The sequence below is a fragment of the Scyliorhinus canicula genome, chromosome 16 (genome assembly GCF_902713615.1).
Source record: "Scyliorhinus canicula chromosome 16, sScyCan1.1, whole genome shotgun sequence".
Lineage (NCBI taxonomy): Eukaryota > Metazoa > Chordata > Chondrichthyes > Carcharhiniformes > Scyliorhinidae > Scyliorhinus > Scyliorhinus canicula.
In genome coordinates, this window is record NC_052161.1 from 137,792,027 (window position 1) to 137,812,330 (window position 20,304).

Consider the following 20,304-nt stretch of genomic DNA (forward strand, 5'->3'; position numbering starts at 1 on the left):
CCCCATCCCCCCATCCTCAATCCTCCCTCCCCTGATTGCTCAAGCCCCGGTCGTTAGGGGTGTGGACAGAATAGGACAGGTAGAAGCTGTTCCCATTGACAGGAGGATTTCAAACCAGAGGACAACAAATTTGGCAAAAGAAGCAGAGATGACAAGAGGAAGGATGTCTTTGTGCAGCGACCGATTAGGTGTCTGGAATGCACTGCCTGAGAGTGGGGTGCAGGCAGATTCAATCATAGCTTTCAGAAGTCAATTCAATATTTATCTCAGCAACAATTTGTGGGGCCATGGGGAGAGGGCGGGAGAGTAGCTCTTAGAGAATGAGCATGGACTCGATGGGCTGAATGGCCTCTGTCTGTGCTGTAACCATTCCATAATCCAAGAATGAATGCTGGATGAGGAAGCATTGGCAGAGCGGTGGTGGAATGGGGGCTGACTCAAAGCTGGAGGCGGGCAGAAGATGAGGTTGCGATGTTCCGAGGGACCGGGTTGCGTGGGACACAGGAAGAGGCTGGTGCTCTGCAGCTGATTGGGCGAGGGGACCGGAAGTGGGTCCGTCGCCAGGCGGGTCCCCCAGTCGGAGAGGTGAGTACGGGCGGAGGGGCTCCGGGGTCGGGGGCTCAGTGTGAACTCCCCCATCAGCAGCTCCGGCTGCCGGGGCCCGGGGCCGTCCCTCCCGGGCTGACAGGGTGGGGCTGGGAGATCAGCCTGAAGCTGGGTGACTGACTTTGGGGGGAGGGGAGAAACAAGGGACCCCCCTGGGGAAAGGGGGGAGGGGACGGTCGCTGCGCGTGAGCGAGATTTAAATAATTTCTTTATAATAATCTTTAAAGGCCCAAATTCCCTGAAAAACAGGGTCCCTGCTGCCCTAACCTGGGCAGTGGCCGGAGTCTGGTCAGCACCATGAAATAAGGTGCAATTGGTCAGCCGAGTGGGGACCCGGTTGGGCAGATTGGCCTGTTACTGCGCAGTTCAGAACAACCATGGAACGGTTACAGTGCAGAAGGAGGCCATTCTGCCTATCACCTCTATGCTGGCTCTCCACGAGCATTGTGGCGTTGCAATCCTTTTCACCTTCAGATGATTATATAGCCTTTTGATAGCCGCTATCGATTCTGCCTCCACCGTGCTCAGGCAGTGCACTCCCAATCACGATCGTCCACTGTGCAAAAAAGCTTTTTCTTCACATTATCATCGCTCCTTTTGCCATTCGCCTCAAATCGGTGCCCTCTGGGGCGAAACCCTTCCATCCATGGGAGTAGTTTCTGTCTGTCCACTCTTGATTTGAACATCTCGAGTAACTTATGGCCTGAGGGTGTGCTGCCCTTGAGGGGGTGCTGCCCTTGAGGTGAGATATTTTGTCCGACTTCCTTGAACAGTTTGGTATGAGATCATAAAATAAATAGGCGCTAGTGTGGGACATTTGGCCATTTGAGCCTGCTCCACCATTCAACATGGCCGACCTACCTCAATTCACATTTCTGCACTATCCCCAAAGCCCTTAGTACCTTTGTCTTGACTGACACAAGACATCCACAGCAAGCACTCTACCCGGAGCTTTGATACGTCAAGCAAGCCTCAGGAGGGCAGAGGAAGCACTTTAAGAACTCCCTCAAAACCTCCTTGGAAAAAGTGCAACAGCCTCACCGACACCTGGGAATCCCTGGCCCAGTTCCACCCAAAGTGAAGGAAAAGCATCCGGGAAGGAGCTGAACATTTTGGGTTTCATCGCCGGATGCAACCTGAAGCCAAGTGTCGACAGCGAAAGGAATGTGTGGCAAACCGGGGCATCCCACCCACCAGCTCCTCCAACCACCATCTGCCTCACCCGTGACAGAGACTGTAGGTCACTCATTGGATTCCTCAGTCACCTGAGAACTCATTTTTAGTGTGGATGTAAGTCATCCTTGACTCCGAGGGACGGCCTAAGAAGGAAAACTCTGTCTTAGATGCATCCAATGACAGTGAATCCACAGTTCGTGGATAGAAAATTCCAAAAGGTGCTGTGCAATTCCAGGTTGACTGCCAATATTTCTGTACCCGTCAGAGCCTCCAAAGTCAGGGGTGTGGGTCAGCGACATAGCAGAGTTTCTCAGGCTGGAAAAGATTATGTTCTCCTTGAGAGGCTCAATTCAGGGGTTCTGGCAGCCGGTCATCAACTTCTTCAAGGAAAGGTGAATGTCAGCAGCAAGGTGGAGGGGGGGTGTTGGTAAATGGGAGAGGCATGGTAATGTAAGACAAGGACAGGGAACTTCGTATACGGGTAATTGGGAAATAGGGCGGGGGTAGTAAGGGATGTTATTTTTTTATATTTTTGCGTGTGCCGACCCACTCGCTTGTTTAAGAAATGTTAAAGTGTTAAAACTGGGACTTCCGGTGACGGCGGGCGGGAGGCAGCAGCACAATGGAGGGCTCCCGTTCGGGAACGGCATCGGGGCTTTAAGCCCGGTCCCAGGGGCCACGGAGGCAGCAAAAGCAGGGAGAAGGCACAGAGGAGGCACAGTGAAGCAAAATGTCGAGGGTGAGCAAAAAAACGGCTGTAAAAAAAACAGCAGAAGGTCTGTCGGGGAGTGGAAGGGTCACCAAGGAAAATGGAGGCTGGAGCTGCAGGGGAGGCCGCATTGCTTACGGCTGAAGCAATAACTAAGGTGATGGCTGCAGAATTCGAAAGGCAGTTTACAAAATACATGGAGACAATGAGGAAGGAGATGAGGGAGGTTTTGAGTGTGCTGGTGGAGGAGGCGATTACCCCGGTGATGACGGCGGTGGCGAGCGCAGTGGCGGAGGTGCGGGAGCAAGGGAAGGGGCTGAAGGAAGTGGAGGAGACATTATTGCAGCACGGTGATCAACTTACCTCGATGGGGAAGGAGATGCGGAAGGTGATAGAAATTAACAAGGATCTGTGAGGAAAAATGGAAGACCTGGAAAACAGATCCAGGCGACAGAATTTGAGGATTGTGGGGCTGCCCGAAGGAGTTGAAGGGCCGAGGCCGACTGAGTATTTTGCCGCTATGCTGGCGAAACTATTGGGGGAGGGGGAGGATCCCTCCCAATATGAACTGGATCGGGCTCATCGGTCAAGGAGGCCTGTACCAAAGGCGAGTGAGCCGCCAAGGGTAATGACTCTGTGCTTCCGTAGGTACAGTGTGAAGGAGAAGGTCCTGTGCTGGGCCAAGCAGAAGCGGGTGGTGCAGTGGGCTGGAGCTGGTATACGTGTATACCAGGACTTTACGGTGGAGCTGGCGAGGAGACGGGCTGCCTTCAACCGGGTGAAGAGGGCACTGAAGGTGCAGTGCGGCATTGTATATCCAGCGAAGCTGAGGGTGACTTATAAGCTCAAGGACTTTTATTTTGGAACGGCGGAAGCAGCGGAGGAGTTTGCGAAGGCAGAAGGACTGTGGCAGAACTGAGAAATTGAGAAATGGCCATGTGCCGATGTAACCTCATGACTATTTTCTTCTTTTTTGTTTCACTGCGTGCGGGTGTATGGGCTAAAGGAGCCAATGTTGTATATATTTGGACAAGGGAAGTGATGGGACTTTCACTCGAAGTGAGGGCTCTTTGGGGTGTAGGTGGATATGCGGGGTCTGTGTGCTGCAAGGGGATTTCTGGGCTTTCCTAGGGCCGGGAAAGGGACCCGGGCGGGGTCCTCCGCGGTGGCCGGTCTAAGCCGGCTAGTGAACGGGAGTGAGGTGGGGGGAGGGGCTGTGGCCATCGGAGCCTGGCAGAACAGGGCCCAAGGGGTCTAGCCGGGGTGGAAAGTTGGTGGGGAAGGAATCGAGGTTGGGGGAAGGAGTTTTACAAGAGGTAGTGGACAGGAGGAGTGGGGGGGGGGGGGGGATTTACAACTCTTGGGTATCATGTACGGCACTCTTTCAGAGGTTGGACGGCGTTGAGTGTGGGGTGGGTGGGGTGGGGGGGACTCTATAGGTTAATGGTGACCATGGGCGGTCCCAGGTTCCTTTTTCTTTTTCTTTGTTATTTGTTTCCACCGTGGGAGGGTTTGTTTTATTGGATGCATATATTGACAGGTGGGCCGTTGTTTTGGGTGGTGGGTGGATGGGATCGTTGTTATTGTTGAGGGGATTGATTTTGTATTTGTTACCGTTTACTGTCTGTTGGTGGGGTGTAAATTTTGAAGGAAAATGTGAAAATGGAGGATAAACACTTTTTTTTTAAAGTGTTAAAACTGTGAAAATTACAAATGCTACAATACAATATTTTCTATTAAAAAAAACATTCTGTACCCTGCCCCAGGGCTTCCACTCTTTTTTTTACTGGCTAGAATCTCTAACGATCAGACTGAACAATCTTAAATAAACTTCAATTATATAACTTTTTTTAAAAATTAGAGTGCCCAATTAATTTTTTCCAATTAAGGGGCAATTTAGCGTGGCCAATCCACCTATCCTGCACATCTTTTGGGTTGTGGGGGCGAAACCCACGCAGACACAGGGAGAATGTGCAAACTCCACATAGACAGTGACCCAGGGCTGGGATCGAACCTGGGACCTTGGCACCGTGAGGCTGCAGTGCTGACCCAATGCACCAACATGCTGCCCTTCCATTATATAAATGATAGGGCAGCACGGTGGCCTAGTGGTTAGCACAACTGCCTCAAGGCGCTGAGGTCCCAGGCTCGATCCCGGCTCTGGGCCACTGCCCGTGTGGTGTTTGCACATTCTCCCCGTGTCTGCGTGGGTTTCGCCCCCACAACCCCAAAAATGTGCAGAGTAGGTGGATTGGCCACGCTAAATTGCCCCTTAATTGGAAAAAATAATTGGGTAATCTAAATTTATAAAAAAAAATTTAAAAATTATCTAAATGATACTTTATCATTAAGAATTTAACTTAAAAGATTAACTATTTCCCCCAAAAATGCATTTCTAGAAGCTGGATCTGTTAATTGTATCATTCGAATTCAACCTGGGACTCTCTGACTGATAAATGTACAACACCGTAAAGGCCATTGAGCCCACAATGCCAGGGCCCATGCTCCAGGTGAGCTCTGCATGAGATCTTCCAACTGCAGTGCAGGGCAGAATTGTACCTGTAAAGCCCTGAGTTGCTACTTCCTGCCAGATTAAATGCCTTTTCCAAAAGAGATGTGCTTTACTGCTCTCACTGGAAGCAACATAACATCTGAAAAATACTTTGCTGCTCAACGCAGTAATTTGCAGACACATTTATTAAATATTTCCCGCAATTATTTAACAATTGCTGGAGCATTTGGATTTATTAGGGATAATCCCTGTTTGTTTTGAATTCAGTGTAAAGATGGCATCACGAGGGAAGAGCGAGACAAGCAAACTGAAGCAGAATTTAGAGGAGCAGATGGACAGATTGATGCAGCAGTTACAGGATCTTGATGTCTGCAGGTACAGTACAGGAACAGTCAAAATCTTATCTTTCAGTTTTGACTTCTTTTCCTCCTATCTGATCCTTCGTGTGAAAATGTACTGTTCATGAATGCTGCCATGATGGCTTTTTTGATACAAATTTAAAGTACCCAATTCTTTTTTTTTCCCAATTAAGGGGCAATTTAGCGTGGCCAATCCACCTACCCTGCACATCATCTTAGGTTGTGGGGGTGAGACCTATGCAGACACAGGCACAATGTGCAAACTCCACATGGACAGTGACCCAGGGCCAGGATAGAACCCGCGACCTCGGCGCCATGAGGCAGCAGTGCTTTTTTAAAAAAAGAATTTAGAGTACCTAATTCATCGCTTCCAATTAAGGGGAAATTCAGCGTGGCCAATCCACCTAACCTGCACATCTTTGGGTTGTGGGGGGGAAACCCACGCAGACACGGGGAGAATGTACAAACTCGAGAGGCGGCACATGGCACAGCGGTTAGCATTGCTGCCTATGGCGCTGAGGACCCGGGTTTGAATCACGGCTCTGGGTCCCTGTCCGCGTGGAGTTTGCACATTCTCCCTGTGTTTGCGTGGGTTTCACCCCCACAACCCAAAGATGTGCAGAGTAGGTGGATTGGCCTCGCTAAATTGCCCCCTTAATTGGGAAAAAAAAATAATTGGGTGCTTTAAATTTTAAAGAAAAGAAAAAAGAGAATGTGCAAAGATCCCAGGGCCGGGATCGAACCTGGGACCTCGGCACCGTGAGGCTGCAGTGCTGCCCGGAGGCAGCAGTGCTAACCACTGCGCTACCGTGCCATGAAGTTTTTAACATTGGATAGCGAGATGTGTGGGAACAATTCGCATTTCTATAGTGCCTTTCACGTAATAAAACATCCCTCAGATGTTCCACAGGAGCATAATCTGACCAGAATTGACACCTATCTGAAGCCAGGGACATTAAAGATAAGTGATCAAAGAGGCAGAGTTTAAACCCGAGAAGTAGAGTGATTTGGGGAGAGGATTCCAGAGCGTTTGACCTACGCATTGAAGGTGCAGAATAAAATTGTTGTGTGCATCACTTGGCAGTGGGGGCAACTGCTCAAAGTAATCCCCATCAACCCTCATGTGCTGATATGAATGATAGTTACCACTGGTACTTGATCTTAAGGGACATTGACAAACTAAATGGAAAGGTACCACTGTAAATACAGAGGCAATGCTCAAAAATCCAAACATTCTTAAATATTTTACACTAGATATAACATCATCAAGTGATGGTAGGTCATTGATAATTCCATAAATTTGTGCTTTAATGAAATTGGTTTCGGTAAGGATGTTTATGAAAAGAAGAATTTTTGCAGTCTGTGTGTGATGGAGTGGGTGCACCAGCTCATAGAAAATAGGTGCAGGAGTAGGCCATTCGGCCCTTCGAGCCTGCACCACCATTCAATATGATTATGGGCTGGTTTAGCTCAGTGGACTAGTCAGCTGGTTTGTGATGCAGAACAAGGCCAGCAGCGCGGGTTCAATTCCCGTACCAGCTTACCCAAACAGGCGCCGGAATGTGGCAACTAGGGGCTTTTCACAGTAACTTCATATTGTGACACTAAAAGATTATATTATATATATTATGCAAATTCAATATCCCTCTCCCATTTTCTCTCCATGCCCCATTGATCCCTTTAGCCGCAAGGACCACGTCCAGCTCCCTCTTGAATGCATCCAACGAACTGGCCCCAACAGCTTTCTGTGGTAGAGAATTCCATAAGTTCACAACTCTCTGAGAGAAGAAGTTCTTCCTCATCTCAGTCCTGAATGGCTTCCCCCTTATTCTTAGGATGTGACCCCTAGTTCTGGACATCCAACATCGGGAACATTCTTCCCGCATCTAGTCTGTCCAGTCTCATCAAGGTTTTATATGTTTCCACGAGATCCCCTCTCATTCTTCGACTATGTTTTAGAACAAGGATGCTCCGCATAGAATGAGTTCTTGATCCTCGCTGAAATAGTCATTAGGCGGAAGGGGAGAGGTAGTGCAACATCAGGTCAGTCCCAAAATATCTCCCCAGACGTCCTTGTGACCAATCTGCGTAGCAGCGGCAGAGCAGAGGGCAGAGCTCAGTTTGCAGCCCCTCTTCACCATGGGTTTGGTGCACAGCAGAGGTCAGCTTGATTCAAACAACAGCTGCAAATGAGCTCCGTGAAAAACCAAAGTTGGAACCAAAAGGATTTTCCTTGCGACCATTGGAGTGAATTGTTTGATCGTTCTACAGAGAAGCTTAACATGGTGCAGAAATGATAGAAAAAAGGATTTGGATTGGATTGGATTTGTTTATTGTCACGTGTACCAAGGTACAGTGAACAGTATTTTTCTGCGAGCAGCTCAACAGATCATTCAGTACGTGGAAGAAAAGGGAATTAAACAGAATTCAAGAAAATATATAATAGGGCAATACAAGATATACAATGTAACTACATAAGCATTGGCATCGGATGAAGCATACAGGGTGTAGTGTTAATGAGGTCAGTCAATAAGAGGGTCATTAGGAATCTGGTGACAGTGGGGAAGAAGCTGTGATGAATGAAAGGATGAGCAAACCTTAAAAAAAGAGGGAGAAAGTTTATTTAGAGAAAAAAAGATTAGAATCTGACAATCAGATGTTATACGCCAGGGGTGGGCAAACTGCGGCCCGCCAAAGGTCTTTATGCGGCCCACCAAGTCATTAAAAAAAAAAATTAAACTTTTTTTTAAGGTTAATGGGGGGGGCTGTTGGGTTACTTACTGGTATAGGGTGGATACGTTGACTTGAGTAGGGTGATCATTGCTCGGCACAACATCGAGGGCCAAAGGGCCTGTTCTGTGCTGTACTGTTCTATGTTCTATATGAGGCGCCCAGAATCATAACCGGGTGAAGTAATTATTTTACTTAATATACTATGCGGCCCTTTAAAATTGTGAATTTTTGAATGTGGCCCTTGCACGGAAAAGTTTGCCCACCCCTGTTATACGCATTCATAATCCTCATACAAATTACAACCAGAATTAGATGTTCGAATAAAAACAACTTTGTTTAAAAATTCTGGGAACAGCTGTACGTTGATTGGGTATTTGTACTGTGCTTGTTGCATGTTTATTGGTATTTACATGAGAATCGGTTGCAAAGAGAACTATTTCCTTATTTGGGAGAGCAAATTGTCCTGTAGCTACGTAAGGCTGCACAGTGGTGCAGTGGTTAGCACTGCTGCCTCACGATGCCGAGGACCCGGGTCCGATCCCAGCCCTGGGTCACTGTCCGTGTGAAGTTTGTACATTCTCCCTGTGTCTGCGTGGGTCTCACCCCCACAACCCAAAGATGTGCAGGGTAGGTGGATTGGCCAGGCTAAATTGCCCCTTAATTGGGAAAAAAATTATTGGTTACTCTAAATTTAAAACAAAATGCTATGTACTGCCCTCCAATTGAGTCCCAAGTTTAATCCCAGCTCTGGGCTGAGTTACTTGATCTCATTGGGTCGGCTGTAAAGCGCATTGCAATTGGCTGCTGGGGTACTAGGTTAAGAAAGGAAAGAATGATCACGGGTTAGTGCTGCAGGTGATGACAGGATCTATATATTCCCCCCCCCCAAAGCTTCCTACTGCTGCCACGCAACAATTTTCCCAACTGCGGTTGTGTTCCGCCTACAGTTCATTACCTCGAATGCCAGTAGTTGCTAAAGCTCACCATTAACCAAGGTAAATGAGGATCCTCGGTACCCTACCCCAATGAAAAATTCGACACCGCCTGTAGAGGAGGAGACAGGAGGAGGACATCAGTCCGATGAAATAATCCATAGAACACTTAAAGCTCTATATCCAAAGGTGGAGGGGTCGATGTGAAGCCTGGAAATCCTGCTATGTAGATCTGAAGTTTGATGTCTGCTTATTGATATACTTTCTCCCCCATCCCCCTTCCAGAGAGGACCTAGAGCCAGAGGAATATGAAGAAACAAAACAAGAAACATTGGAACAGCTGAGTGAATTCAACGAGTCACTGAAGAAAATCATGACTGGCAATATGACGTTAGTTGATGAACTCAGCGGGATGCAGCTTGTAAGATATAGAGCTGACGAGTTTGTATTTGTTTCAAGCAGGGACTGTCGCATTCACCTTGTGTCAACGCCCTCTCCTCCCTGGGAGATATACCTCCCATCAGCAGCTTTAAACTTCAGTTCCCTCCTTGATAAAAACAGAATGCATCAGAAAATCCCTACAGTGCAGAAGTAGGCCATTTTCCCCATTGAGTCAACACTGACCCTCTGAAACAGCACCCCACTCCCCCACCCTATCCCTGTAACCCCACTTAACCTTTGGACACTAAGGGGCAACATAGCATGGCCAAGCAACCTAAACTGCACATCTTTGGGCTGCGGGAGGAAACCGGAGCACCCGGAGGAAACCAACGCACACACAGGAAGAACGTGCAGACTCTGCACAGATAAGTCACCCCGAGGCTGGAATTGAACCCGGGTCCCTGGCGCTGTGAGGCAGCAGTGCTAACCACTGTGCCACCGTGCTGTACTGGAAACACTCAGCAGGTCTGGCAGCACCTGTGGAGCAGGAAACATTTAACCTTTCAGGCCAATGACATTGCTTCAGAGTTGGAAGAAATTGGAGATTTAAAGTTCAGAGGCAAACGCGCAGACAGGAGAAAAAAGAGCATCCAATATTTTGCATTTATTCTAGATTTCCAGAATCTGCAGGATTTTGCGTCTGCCGAATCTCCTTCTGTGATTCTGGTATCAATTTTAGTCTTGATGCATCCCTGCAAAGCATCTTCTGACATGAAATGAAAATCGCTTATTGTCACGAGTAGGCTTCAAATGATGTTACTGTGACAAGCCCCTAGTCGCCACATTCCGGCGCCTGTTCGGGGAGGCTGGTATGGGAATTGAACCGTGCTGCTGGCCTGCCTTGGTCTGCTTTCAAAGCCAGCGATTTAGCCCTGTGCTAAACAGCCCCTGGCTGTTGAGACATGGGACATGTTGGAAAATGGGACATTTTCCCACATTAAAGACTATATAAATGCAAGTTGCAATTCCCGCTCGTTCGTTACTCCCTCCCCAGCCCGGCGTCACCGTTAGCCAGACGGCATGGTTACCGGCCTTGTCAGAGATGCTGATTGAGTCGGAGATTCAACTGAGTTGGGTTTGAGATTCTACCTCCCGGTTGACAGTTCAGTGCTGCAGGCACCGGGCTGATTTAATATTTTGGCTTTCCTTTCTGTTTTCCTGAATATCTTGTGACGCAAATAGAAAGCAGGCTGATCAAAAATTTTCCTGGGTGCAGTGATTTGATTGCGTACAGGGTTTGCCTTCTGCAGTATTGACTTTATATAGCACAACAGCATTCAGCAGCACCGGGTATGAGCTGGGGAAGTGGCTCAACTGTGTGTCTGCGTGGGTTTCCTCCGGGTGCTCCGGTTTCCTCCCACAGTCCAAAGGTGTGCAGGTTAGGTGGATTGGCCATGATAAATTGCCCATAGTGTCCAAAATTGCCCTTAGTGTTGGGTAGGGTTACTGGGTTATGGGGATAGGGTGGAGGTGTTGACCTTGGGTAGGGTGCTCTTTCCAGGAGTCGGTGCAGACTCGATGGGCCGAATGGCCTCCTTCTGCACTGTAAATTCTATGGTAAATTCTATAATTCTAAGATAAGTTACATGTACTTTTCGCCGATGCATCACAGCGAAGCAGAAACAATTTTACGAAAGGTTTATAGGCCTGTAGCTGTGGTTAGGGTTGAGTTGAAAGAGGCTGTCAAGTAGTCTGTTGCATTTCCTCACTGAATCTTGAAACTGTGTGTTCACACCTTTCTACAGACCAGCTTCGAGTGTCAGAGGGTAATGTTGAACAGAGGCTGGAGTAAAATGGAAAACTGAATGGGGTGCATGCTAACCAGGATATAGCCCTGAAATGCAGACAGGCAGCAAGCCAGGTGGGTAGTGTCAGTGCTGTAGAGCTAACCAGGAGATGTTGGGGTTCAGGGATTGCACTCTTGCTGGAATGGAGCCCGAGCTTGGCAGACTTTGGCTGGATGGAGTGTGGGGTAGTAAGTAAACTGGCCAGAGTGCCGTCTCCCTGTCCAGGCGGCAACATTCCTGCTGGAGAATGGTCTTGTTGTGTCTGCCTCATCCCCAATCTGGCAATTAGACACGGATTATCTCCAGCTTATTTTCTTGTGTGTTATCCAGCACAAACATGCGAGTGGAATCTTATTCCTGCAGCTCTGAGGGAATTGTATTTGGACCGATTATTAGAACAGTACAGCACAGAACAGGCCCTTCGGCCCTCGATGTTGTGCCGAGCAATGATCACCCTACTCAAACCCACGTATCCACCCTATACCCGTAACCCAACAACCGCCCCCTTAACCTTTATTATTGGCGCGTCTCGATCAGGTTTGTTTTTGTGACGGCCTTTGCGGAAGCGTTTGATTTATTTTTTTTCTTTTCCCCCCTCCCCTTCTCTTTGGCAGGCGATCCAAGCAGCTATTAGTCAGGCCTTTCAAACTCCAGAGGTTATCCAAATGTTTGCAAAGAAGCAGCCGGGACAGTTGCGGACTAGACTGGCAGAGGTAAGCATCCCGCAGTGCTTTGATTAATCTGCAGAAAGGTTCCGTAGTGCCATTGACATTTGTGAATACATGAATATGAAGGTTAAAGTCAAGACAGGTGGTGTCACAGCCGATGGCTATTCAATATTTGCCCACCATGTTATTGCCTTAACCCTTTCAGCCCTGTACTAGTTTCGTAATCTTACAAGATTTCATTCTTAACTTCTGGTGGATAATGTTAACTGAAAGGTAGGGGTGCATTCTTTATAAAACACCTTCTGTGTTCATTATTTTTCTTTCAGTTCAGGAGGTTGAGCAGCTCCTGGAGAAGCCCAAATTGGGGCTTTCTTAACAATTCATTCCCACGCAGGGAGGATCGTCAGTACGGCAAGTGTTTGTGCCCATTCCCGAGAAGCTGGCAGTGACCAGCCACCTTGAACACAGCAGAGTGGCTTGCGAGGCCAATTCAAGCATGATGCTGTGGGTCCAGAGTCTGATGTAGGTCAGACGGGGTAAGGGTGGCAGATTTCCTTCCCTAAAGGCCAGTGGACTAGACGTTTTTTGCACAACATTCTGAGCGCTTACTGGTCACCATTACTTTTTTTTTATAAATTTAGATTACCCAATTATTTTTTCCAATTAAGGGGCAATTTAGTGTGGCCAATCCACCTACTCTGCACATTTTTGAGTTGTGGGGGCGAAACCCACGCAGACACGGGGAGAATGTGCAAACTCCACACAGACAGTGACCCAGAGCCGGGATCGAACCTGGGACCTCAGCGCCGTGAGGCGGTTGTGCTAACCACTAGGCCACCGTGCTGCCCCCTGGTCACCATTACTGATGCGACCTTTTCATTCCGGATTTATTCAGTTGATTGAATTGAAATTCCTCCCAGCTGCCGAGGTGGGATTTCAACTCGGATCTCTAAATGCATAGCCCATGTCTCTGAATTGCTAGTCCATGACCACCCTGCTCTCCCCAGTTCACTGAGGAGCATGCATGATAGCTGCATTGATTTGTGTTAGATTTGTTACTGATTTGGAGTCCGATTTATTTTACCCTAACTTTCATTTCCCGTCTGTTGAAGGGACTGACTCTTGCTTGGATTTGCTTTTAAACCAGCTGGTCACCCTCTCATTCATTTACTAAAGTAGCTACACTTCAGACAAGTACCCAGTACCTACGTATTGTGACTGGACTAGTAATCCAGAGGCCGCGACTCATGCTCCGGACACACGAGTTCAAATCCTAGCATGGCAGCTGATGCAATTTAAATTCAACTAATCCATTTAAAATCTGGAATAAAAAGCTAATTTCATTAATAATGAAACCGCAGGATTGTCCCCTGTGGGTCACTAATGTCCTCTTGGGGAAGGAAATCTGCCATCCTTCCCCTGCCTGGCCTACATGTAACTCCACACCCTCCGCAATGTGGTTGACTCAGCTGCCCTCTGAAATACCAGGGAGCCACTCCGATGCACACTCCGATCCACCACTGCCTGCTCAAGGACAGGTGGGCAATGAATTCTCGGCTTGCCAGCACTGCTCACCTTCCAAGAATGAATGTCATTGTCAAGCCCGACGTCGGCCTACCTTTGTGTTTATACATGCACCATTTTTATTTGGATCACTGGATGCAGATTGAGCAATCTGCCTGGTTTCCCCTTCCATTGTGGAGCAATGCACAGGTCAACAGCAGCATCATAGCTGTGACAGAGACTAGGAAGCAAACATTGCCGCTTTCACACTGTGTAGTTCAGTGAACACATCTCTTTACCAACAGTCCTGGAGGGGAAAGGTCAGAGAATCCACTTTTGACAGCCGTTCTCAGGGAATATGAGTGCATTTCGGAAGATGCCGTGCTCACGATGTCAGCGCAATGTAATTGTTGTAAATATTTCTTAAACGTCCAGCTTTGCATTCTTATGTTCCTTCAGATGGAGAGGGATGTGATAGTGGGAAAACTGCCCAGGGACGTCTACACGCAGCAGAAGGTTGAGGTGCTGACGGCCCTGAAGAAGCTGGAAGAAAAGGTAACACTAAAAACCAATGTTACGCCCAATAAGTTGGTGCGTACATATATTACTTGTTTCTGGTGCAGTAAGGGTTAAAAGCCTGCAATGGTGTGTATTTGACTGCTGCTGTAGTGTTTTTAAAAGCCTGGTTTGCAAGACAACTTGGCTTTTTGGGAGCCAGAGGTACAATTAAAGCATCATAAAAATTTTGGCACACACATGACAGCGACCCGGATGAGTAGATTTTTTGGGGTGAAAGACAAGTGTGTCAGATGTGCGGGTGGACCAACGAACCATGTCCATATGTTCTGGGCATGCCCAAAACTTAGGGGATATTGGCTGGGGTTCGCGGATGTCATGTCCAGAGTATTAAAGACAAGGGTGTGAATGAGTCCAGGGGTAGCGATCGTTGGGGTGTTGGAGGACCCAGATGTCCAGGAGGAGGGAGAGGCAGATGTTCTGGCCTTTTCCTCCTTGGTGGCCCGGTGACGGATATTACTGGCTTGGAGGGTGTCTAGGCCTCGGCAGTCAGAGGCCTGGTTAATCGACATGGCGAGCTTTCTCGGCTTGGAAAAGATCAAGCTCGCCTTGAGAGGGTCGGTGTCAGTGTTCGCCCGGAGGTGGCATCCATTCATCAACTTTTTCGCAGGGAATTAATCGGCGGGGGGGGGGGGGGGGGGGGGGGGGGGGGGGGGGCGCTAGGGTAGTATAGAGTAGGGGGTTAATTAGGCGGGCCTTAGAGGGACGGTTGTCGGCAGCTGTTTTTTGATTAATGTTCTTTGTACTCGATTGTTTTTTTGTACTGTGGTTGTTTGTTATGCCAAAAATAACTCATTAAAAATTGTTTGTTAAAAGTAAAAGTTTAGGCAATGGACTTTTGTGTATATTAAGGGGTTTCCCTGTGGAATGGTTAATTAGAGACATTGTGTTCAGTTTAGTGAGATGATGTAGTTAATGGGAGGATCCAGGGGTTGAAACAGTTAGGTGTTGAGACTTGGTTTTAGTTTGTGGCAGGAAGACAAGCTGAGAAAGTTTTCTGAAGAAATACAGCCAGAGAATCTGCATTGTTCTGACAGGGAGGGTGGCCAGGTCTCTTTCTGTCAAGCAGTCTCAAAACATCTCTCTTTCTCAAAGAGGATTATCCGGAGCTCTCTTTACAGCAAGTATCCCTGAACGCTAACAGTATTTGAAAGTGGCTTGAGAGCTGAGATGGTTTTGTTGTTTAAATGGGAGTAAAGATAGCAGTTAAGGGTTATTGGGTCACTGTATTGATTAGCATTGTTTCAGGGGTAATTGTGAGATATTTTCTTGTGTGATGTTCAAGATATTTTAATACTGCGTTAGTAATAAAGTTTGTTTAAATTTACCGTATCCCTATTTTGTGTGAAATCATTCCTGGAACGAGGTATCCTTTCCTGACAGTCTGACAGAAGTAAAATAAAATATTGGGGTTTCTGTCCATTCTCCTAGCCACTGTTGGGGTCTGGTCTGGGATCGTTATAGTAGTCCTCGTGGTGGAATGCATAAGCTATCGTTGCCATGCAGAATGTGATTCCAGGCTCCTTTTGAGGACGCAGAAAATAATTAACTTTCTGGTTCTTCATTCAGCTTACACCAGAGGAAGAAGCTTTTCTCTCGACAAATGTGAGTGCCGCCCTCAGCCAGTTTGAGAAAGTTTCCCGAGGCCTTGGTAAGTCTGAATCGCCCTGCGTCTCATAACCGTATCGTTAAATTGTGCAGCTTAGCAAAATGAATTGTGGGGAGATGTCGAAGTGTAGAGGAAGCGAGCAGTTTCGTACGCCCCCACCTGGAGACTCCCCTCCGCGTCACTCACCTTCCTTGGAGACATATCGGCCGTTCCTTCACTGTCACCAGGTCAAAATCCTGGTGCTCCCTCCCTAACAGCACTGTGGATGTACCTACATCTCAGGGACTGCAGCGGTTCAAGAAGGCAACTCACCACCACCTTCTGTGGGGCAATTAGGAATGGGCAATAAATGCTGGCTCAGCCAGCGACGTCAACATCCATAAATGAATAAAGACAAAAATTTATTTTTTAAAATATTGTTTGCGTTAAGCGGTTATTTTGCTGAACCTTTTTTTTTTGCTTGCTGATTTTTTTTTTGCTTCCTGCTTTTTCTCTTTCCAGTTCTTGATGGAAGTGTGTCCCCACTGGTGGCAGGAGCCCCTCATGCCTGTATCGAGTGGTCAATATTCAGTCTTTGAACAGATTATCCTGCCACCAAAGTATCCAGACACAAGTCTGGTTTGAACTTTAGTGCGACATTTGCGCTCCCAGCGCGGGTTGGTTTTTTTTTTGTTTTGTTTTTTTTAATAAATTTAGAGTACCCAAATCATTTTTTCCAATTTAGCGTGGCCAATCCACCTAACCTGCACATCTTTAGGCTGTGGGGGCGAAATCCACGCAAACACGGGGAGAACGTGCAAACTCCACACGGACAGTGACCCAGAGCCGGGATTCGAACCTGGGACCTCGGCGCCGTGAGGCAGCAGTGCTAACCAATGCGCCACCGTGCTGCCCTCCGGCGCGGGTTGTTGAGTGGCACTGCAGAGCAGCGTCCCTCCCCTCCCAAAACATTCTAATTGCCACCTCAGCCGAGAGCTGCAGACTCAGTGGGGAATTAAAGCTGGCCTGGACGCTCAGTATTGGGGGGGGGTTACACTCAGTATTGGGGGGGGGGGGGGGTTACACTCAGTATTGGGGGGGGTGGGGTTACACTCAGTATTGGGGGGGTGGGGTTACACTCAGTATTGGGGGGGGGTTACACTCAGTATTGGGGGGGGGTTACACTCAGTATTGGGGGGGGGGGTTACACTCAGTATTGGGGGGGGGGGGTTACACTCAGGATTGTTGGGCTGTTGAAGTGCCGGGCTATAAATATTAAGCCAATGGAGAAGAGTTACACTGACCAGGAGCGGGGAACTCTGGTTCACTTTTGTTTCCTTTTCACTCTGGGGGGCACTGAGGCAGTTCAATGGAAGGAACATTTCCAACTGCTGGTGCCCCTAAAGCCTCAGGCACATAAGGTTTCGAGCTGACGTACTGTAGGTGACGATGTTCCTGCCATGAACTGAAATCCAGATTCTGATGGGGCAACAATCGGCACGTAACCTAGGTAGAAATCAACCTTCCCCGATAATTTAAATTAGTTTATGAAGATAGAATTAATTGGTCAAAAAATTAAAATAGCACCAAGTTAAATCCATAACAGGTTGTCAACTAAAAATGTAAAAGTTATGCAACATCACCTGTGAATCTTGTAGTTTTGCATCTGTTGGTATTATAATCAAAAAATGATAGTGACACCTTGTGTATGTATATTCTAGGAAAAAGCAACTCCTGACAGCAAGATCATTGTTTAAATTTTTGCATTTGGTGTTTATTTCCATCTCCACTGAGCTGCTCGTGGGATGTCAGCCTGCAATGGGAGGTAGAGGCACCCACGGTGGCTGGCAGCCAGCTCAGAGCCGAAAAAGCTGAGATCTGGAAACAAGTTACCGCGCCATCCCTCTGGCCTCGTCCGATGGGAATGATCCAGGTGCACCTTGTGAGAGTGGAAAGAGATATAAAGGAGCTCAGATCACCAAATAAATGGGAAGGCAAATGGGGGAAATGCCTGAAACATGTGCAGAATGAACCATATGAACAGTGGTTAGCACTGCTGCCTCACAACGCCAGGGACCCGGGTTCAGTTCTGACCTTGGGTGACTGTGTGGAGTTTGCGTCGGTTTCGTCCGGGTGCTCTGGTTTGCTCCCACAGTCCAAAGATGCGCAGGTTAGGTGGGGTTACGTAGATAGGATGGGGGAGTGGGCCCAGATAGGGCGCTCTTTCAGGGGTCGGTGCAGACTTCGATGGGCCGAAAGGCCTCCTTCTGCACTGTAGGAATTGTACGGTTCTGTATGACATGGAGTACGTGTCAGTCGTGGCACACTCGCTTCTGAGAAATAAGGTTGTGGGTTCAAGACCTACTCCAGGCCTGAGCCCAACAGTCAAGGCTGATGCTCGTGCAGAGCTGAGGGAGTGCTGCACAGTTGCAGGTGCAATGTTTTGGATGAGATGTTAAAATGAAGCCTCATTTGTCTGGTAGGCTGGTTGTAAAAGAACCCAAGGCACTATTTTGAAGAAGGGCTGGGGAGCTATTCCAGGTGTCCTGCTCAATATTTACCCCTCAATCGGCAGCACAAAGCAGACTATCTGGTCACTATCACATGGCTGCCTATGTGAATTTGCTCTGTGTAAATCAGCTGCTGTGGTTTCTACATTGTCGTAGTGACTAGGCTACAAAAGAATTGAATTGGTTGTAAAGTTCTTTGAAACATATAATGGTCATGAAAAAAGTTACTTTCTCTTTAATGTTAGGAAACCTTTTGAACAAACTCAGTCACTGCAATAAGAAAGTGTATTTTTCTAATCTTTCAGGAACCGGAGATAAAGTCCTTGCTCTTGCCAGTTCTGGAGTGGAAATTACAAAGAAGTGAAGAGTGATTTACGATCCCATTTTCCGTAGACCGTCCCAGATTTGTTGTTTACATTTTAATGTCTTGTTTGTTTTTGGTTTAAACTGAACAAAATGTAAAATCAGAATAGAACTTGTAAATATGTTCTTTGTATGCACAACCTTTCCAAATCTTTCTGTATGTATTCAGCTTCAAACACTCGCACTTTGAATCATCTTTCTTTAATAAAATAAAATCCTTGTTTCTGTGTACCCCCATTCATCATTGGTTCTTTCCCAATCAGGAGAAACTGAACGTGTGTTCCGACGCCCAAATCTTTTGCTGCTCAAGTCTTGACAGATGTTACGGGGCGGGGAGGCACGGCGGCGCAGTGGTTAGCACTGCTGCCTCCATGCACCGATACTCGGGTTCGATCCCGGCCACGGGTCACTCTCTCTGTGGAGTTTTCACATTCTCCCCACGTCTGTGTGGGTCTCACCCCCACAACGCAAAAAAAAAGATCTGCTGAGCAGGTGGATTGGCCATGCTAAAATTGCCCTTTAATTGGATAAAAAGAATTGGGTACTTTAAATTTATTTTTCAAATTCTTGCACAAATTGTGTTTACCGATAGATCATGGTAGACAGTAACTTCATTGCGGTGTTAATGTCAGCCTACTTGTGACAATAAAGATTATTATTATTAAAAGGAGAAAGTCACCAAGGTTCCTTCGGCAGCACCTTCCAAATCCACGACTAGAGCAGCAGATACCTGGGAACCCCACCACCTAGAGGTTCCCCTCCAGGTCACTCACCATCCTAACTTGGAAATATATCGGTCGTTCCTTCACTGTCGCTGGGGCAACATCCTGGAACTCCCTCCCTAACAGCAGCTCGCCACCACCTTCTCAAGGGCAATTAGGGATGGGGAAAGAAATGCTGGCCCAGCCAGCGAGGCCCACATTCTGTGAAAGAATTAAACATATATATTTTATTTGGCTGACACGATGACCAGGTCAGTTTGAAAGTTAATGGGCTTTTGAATTTGTCCATATTGAAAAGAATGGTTGGAAAGAAGAGTCCTATTGGACTCAAAACATTCAGACCGAGGATTTTCCAGCAGGTTGTGTTTTTATTTAAGGCTAGATTTGTTTTTGTCTGGGAGGCGAAAAAGAAATGGGTAGCCAGTAGTTAAATAAATGAATTATTGTTAAGTATTTGGGAAATAATTCCATTTGAAGGGAGTCTATTTTCCTTTTTTCATTGTTCTACATATTGTCTGGTGCTGGTCATAAATCAGCCACTAGATGGCGCGTGGAACTGCCCCAGGGTATCTCTCCGTCTGGCTTGTTTCAACTCGCCTCTTTACCCAGAGCCATGCACTTGGCACCCGCTCAGCATCTTTCCATGGCAATGCAACTGGAGATTTGGAAGTCAGGATGTGAAATATCACAGACATAAATCAGGCATGGGGCTTCCACAATGCTGCAATATTCCACTCCCAAGGTGTTCATATTATTGTGCCTTTTTTTAAACATCATTGTTTCCAACAATATATTTTGTTCCGGTTCTCTCTCTCTCGGCAGTACTGCCTACTGGTGGGGGTGTAGTTCCTGAGGCAGGAAGGCAAGCAGCCTTCCCCATGGAGTCACTCTTTATTTGGAACCGGAGACTGTAAATTTAAGTTAGGTACTGGGAGGACATCAGAGGAACCTCTGTAAAAAAAATACTGCAAATTTGATAAATTCTCTGGGCTATTTTACCTGCCTAGTTTACACTGGGCATGTGGGATTGAAATAGACCACTTTGTAACATCCTGTTTTTTTTAAAGGGGCAATTTAGCGTGGCCAATCCACCTACCCTGCACATCTTTGGGTTGTGGG

At 47.3% G+C, this 20,304-nt stretch overlaps 1 protein-coding gene across 3 annotated transcripts; it reads left to right on the forward strand.

Moving 5' to 3' along the window:
* Positions 1-501: 501 nt before the first annotated feature.
* Positions 502-18,694, forward strand: lzic (leucine zipper and CTNNBIP1 domain containing). 3 transcript variants are annotated; one of them, XM_038773285.1, is made up of 7 exons: positions 502-585; positions 5,271-5,378; positions 9,313-9,448; positions 11,870-11,968; positions 13,886-13,981; positions 15,572-15,653; positions 18,406-18,694. In XM_038773285.1, the coding sequence occupies exons 2-7, from the start codon at positions 5,278-5,280 to the stop codon at positions 18,462-18,464; spliced, it is 573 nt and encodes a 190-aa protein (XP_038629213.1). In that variant the 5' UTR covers positions 502-585; positions 5,271-5,277; the 3' UTR covers positions 18,465-18,694. The 3 variants fall into 3 exon arrangements, with proteins under 3 accessions (XP_038629213.1, XP_038629214.1, XP_038629212.1); XM_038773286.1 differs by lacking the exon at positions 502-585 and adding an exon at positions 1,150-1,331; XM_038773284.1 differs by lacking the exon at positions 502-585 and adding an exon at positions 1,325-1,348 and having other exon boundaries at positions 15,572-15,654; positions 18,408-18,694.
* The last annotated feature ends 1,610 nt before the right edge of the window (positions 18,695-20,304 follow it).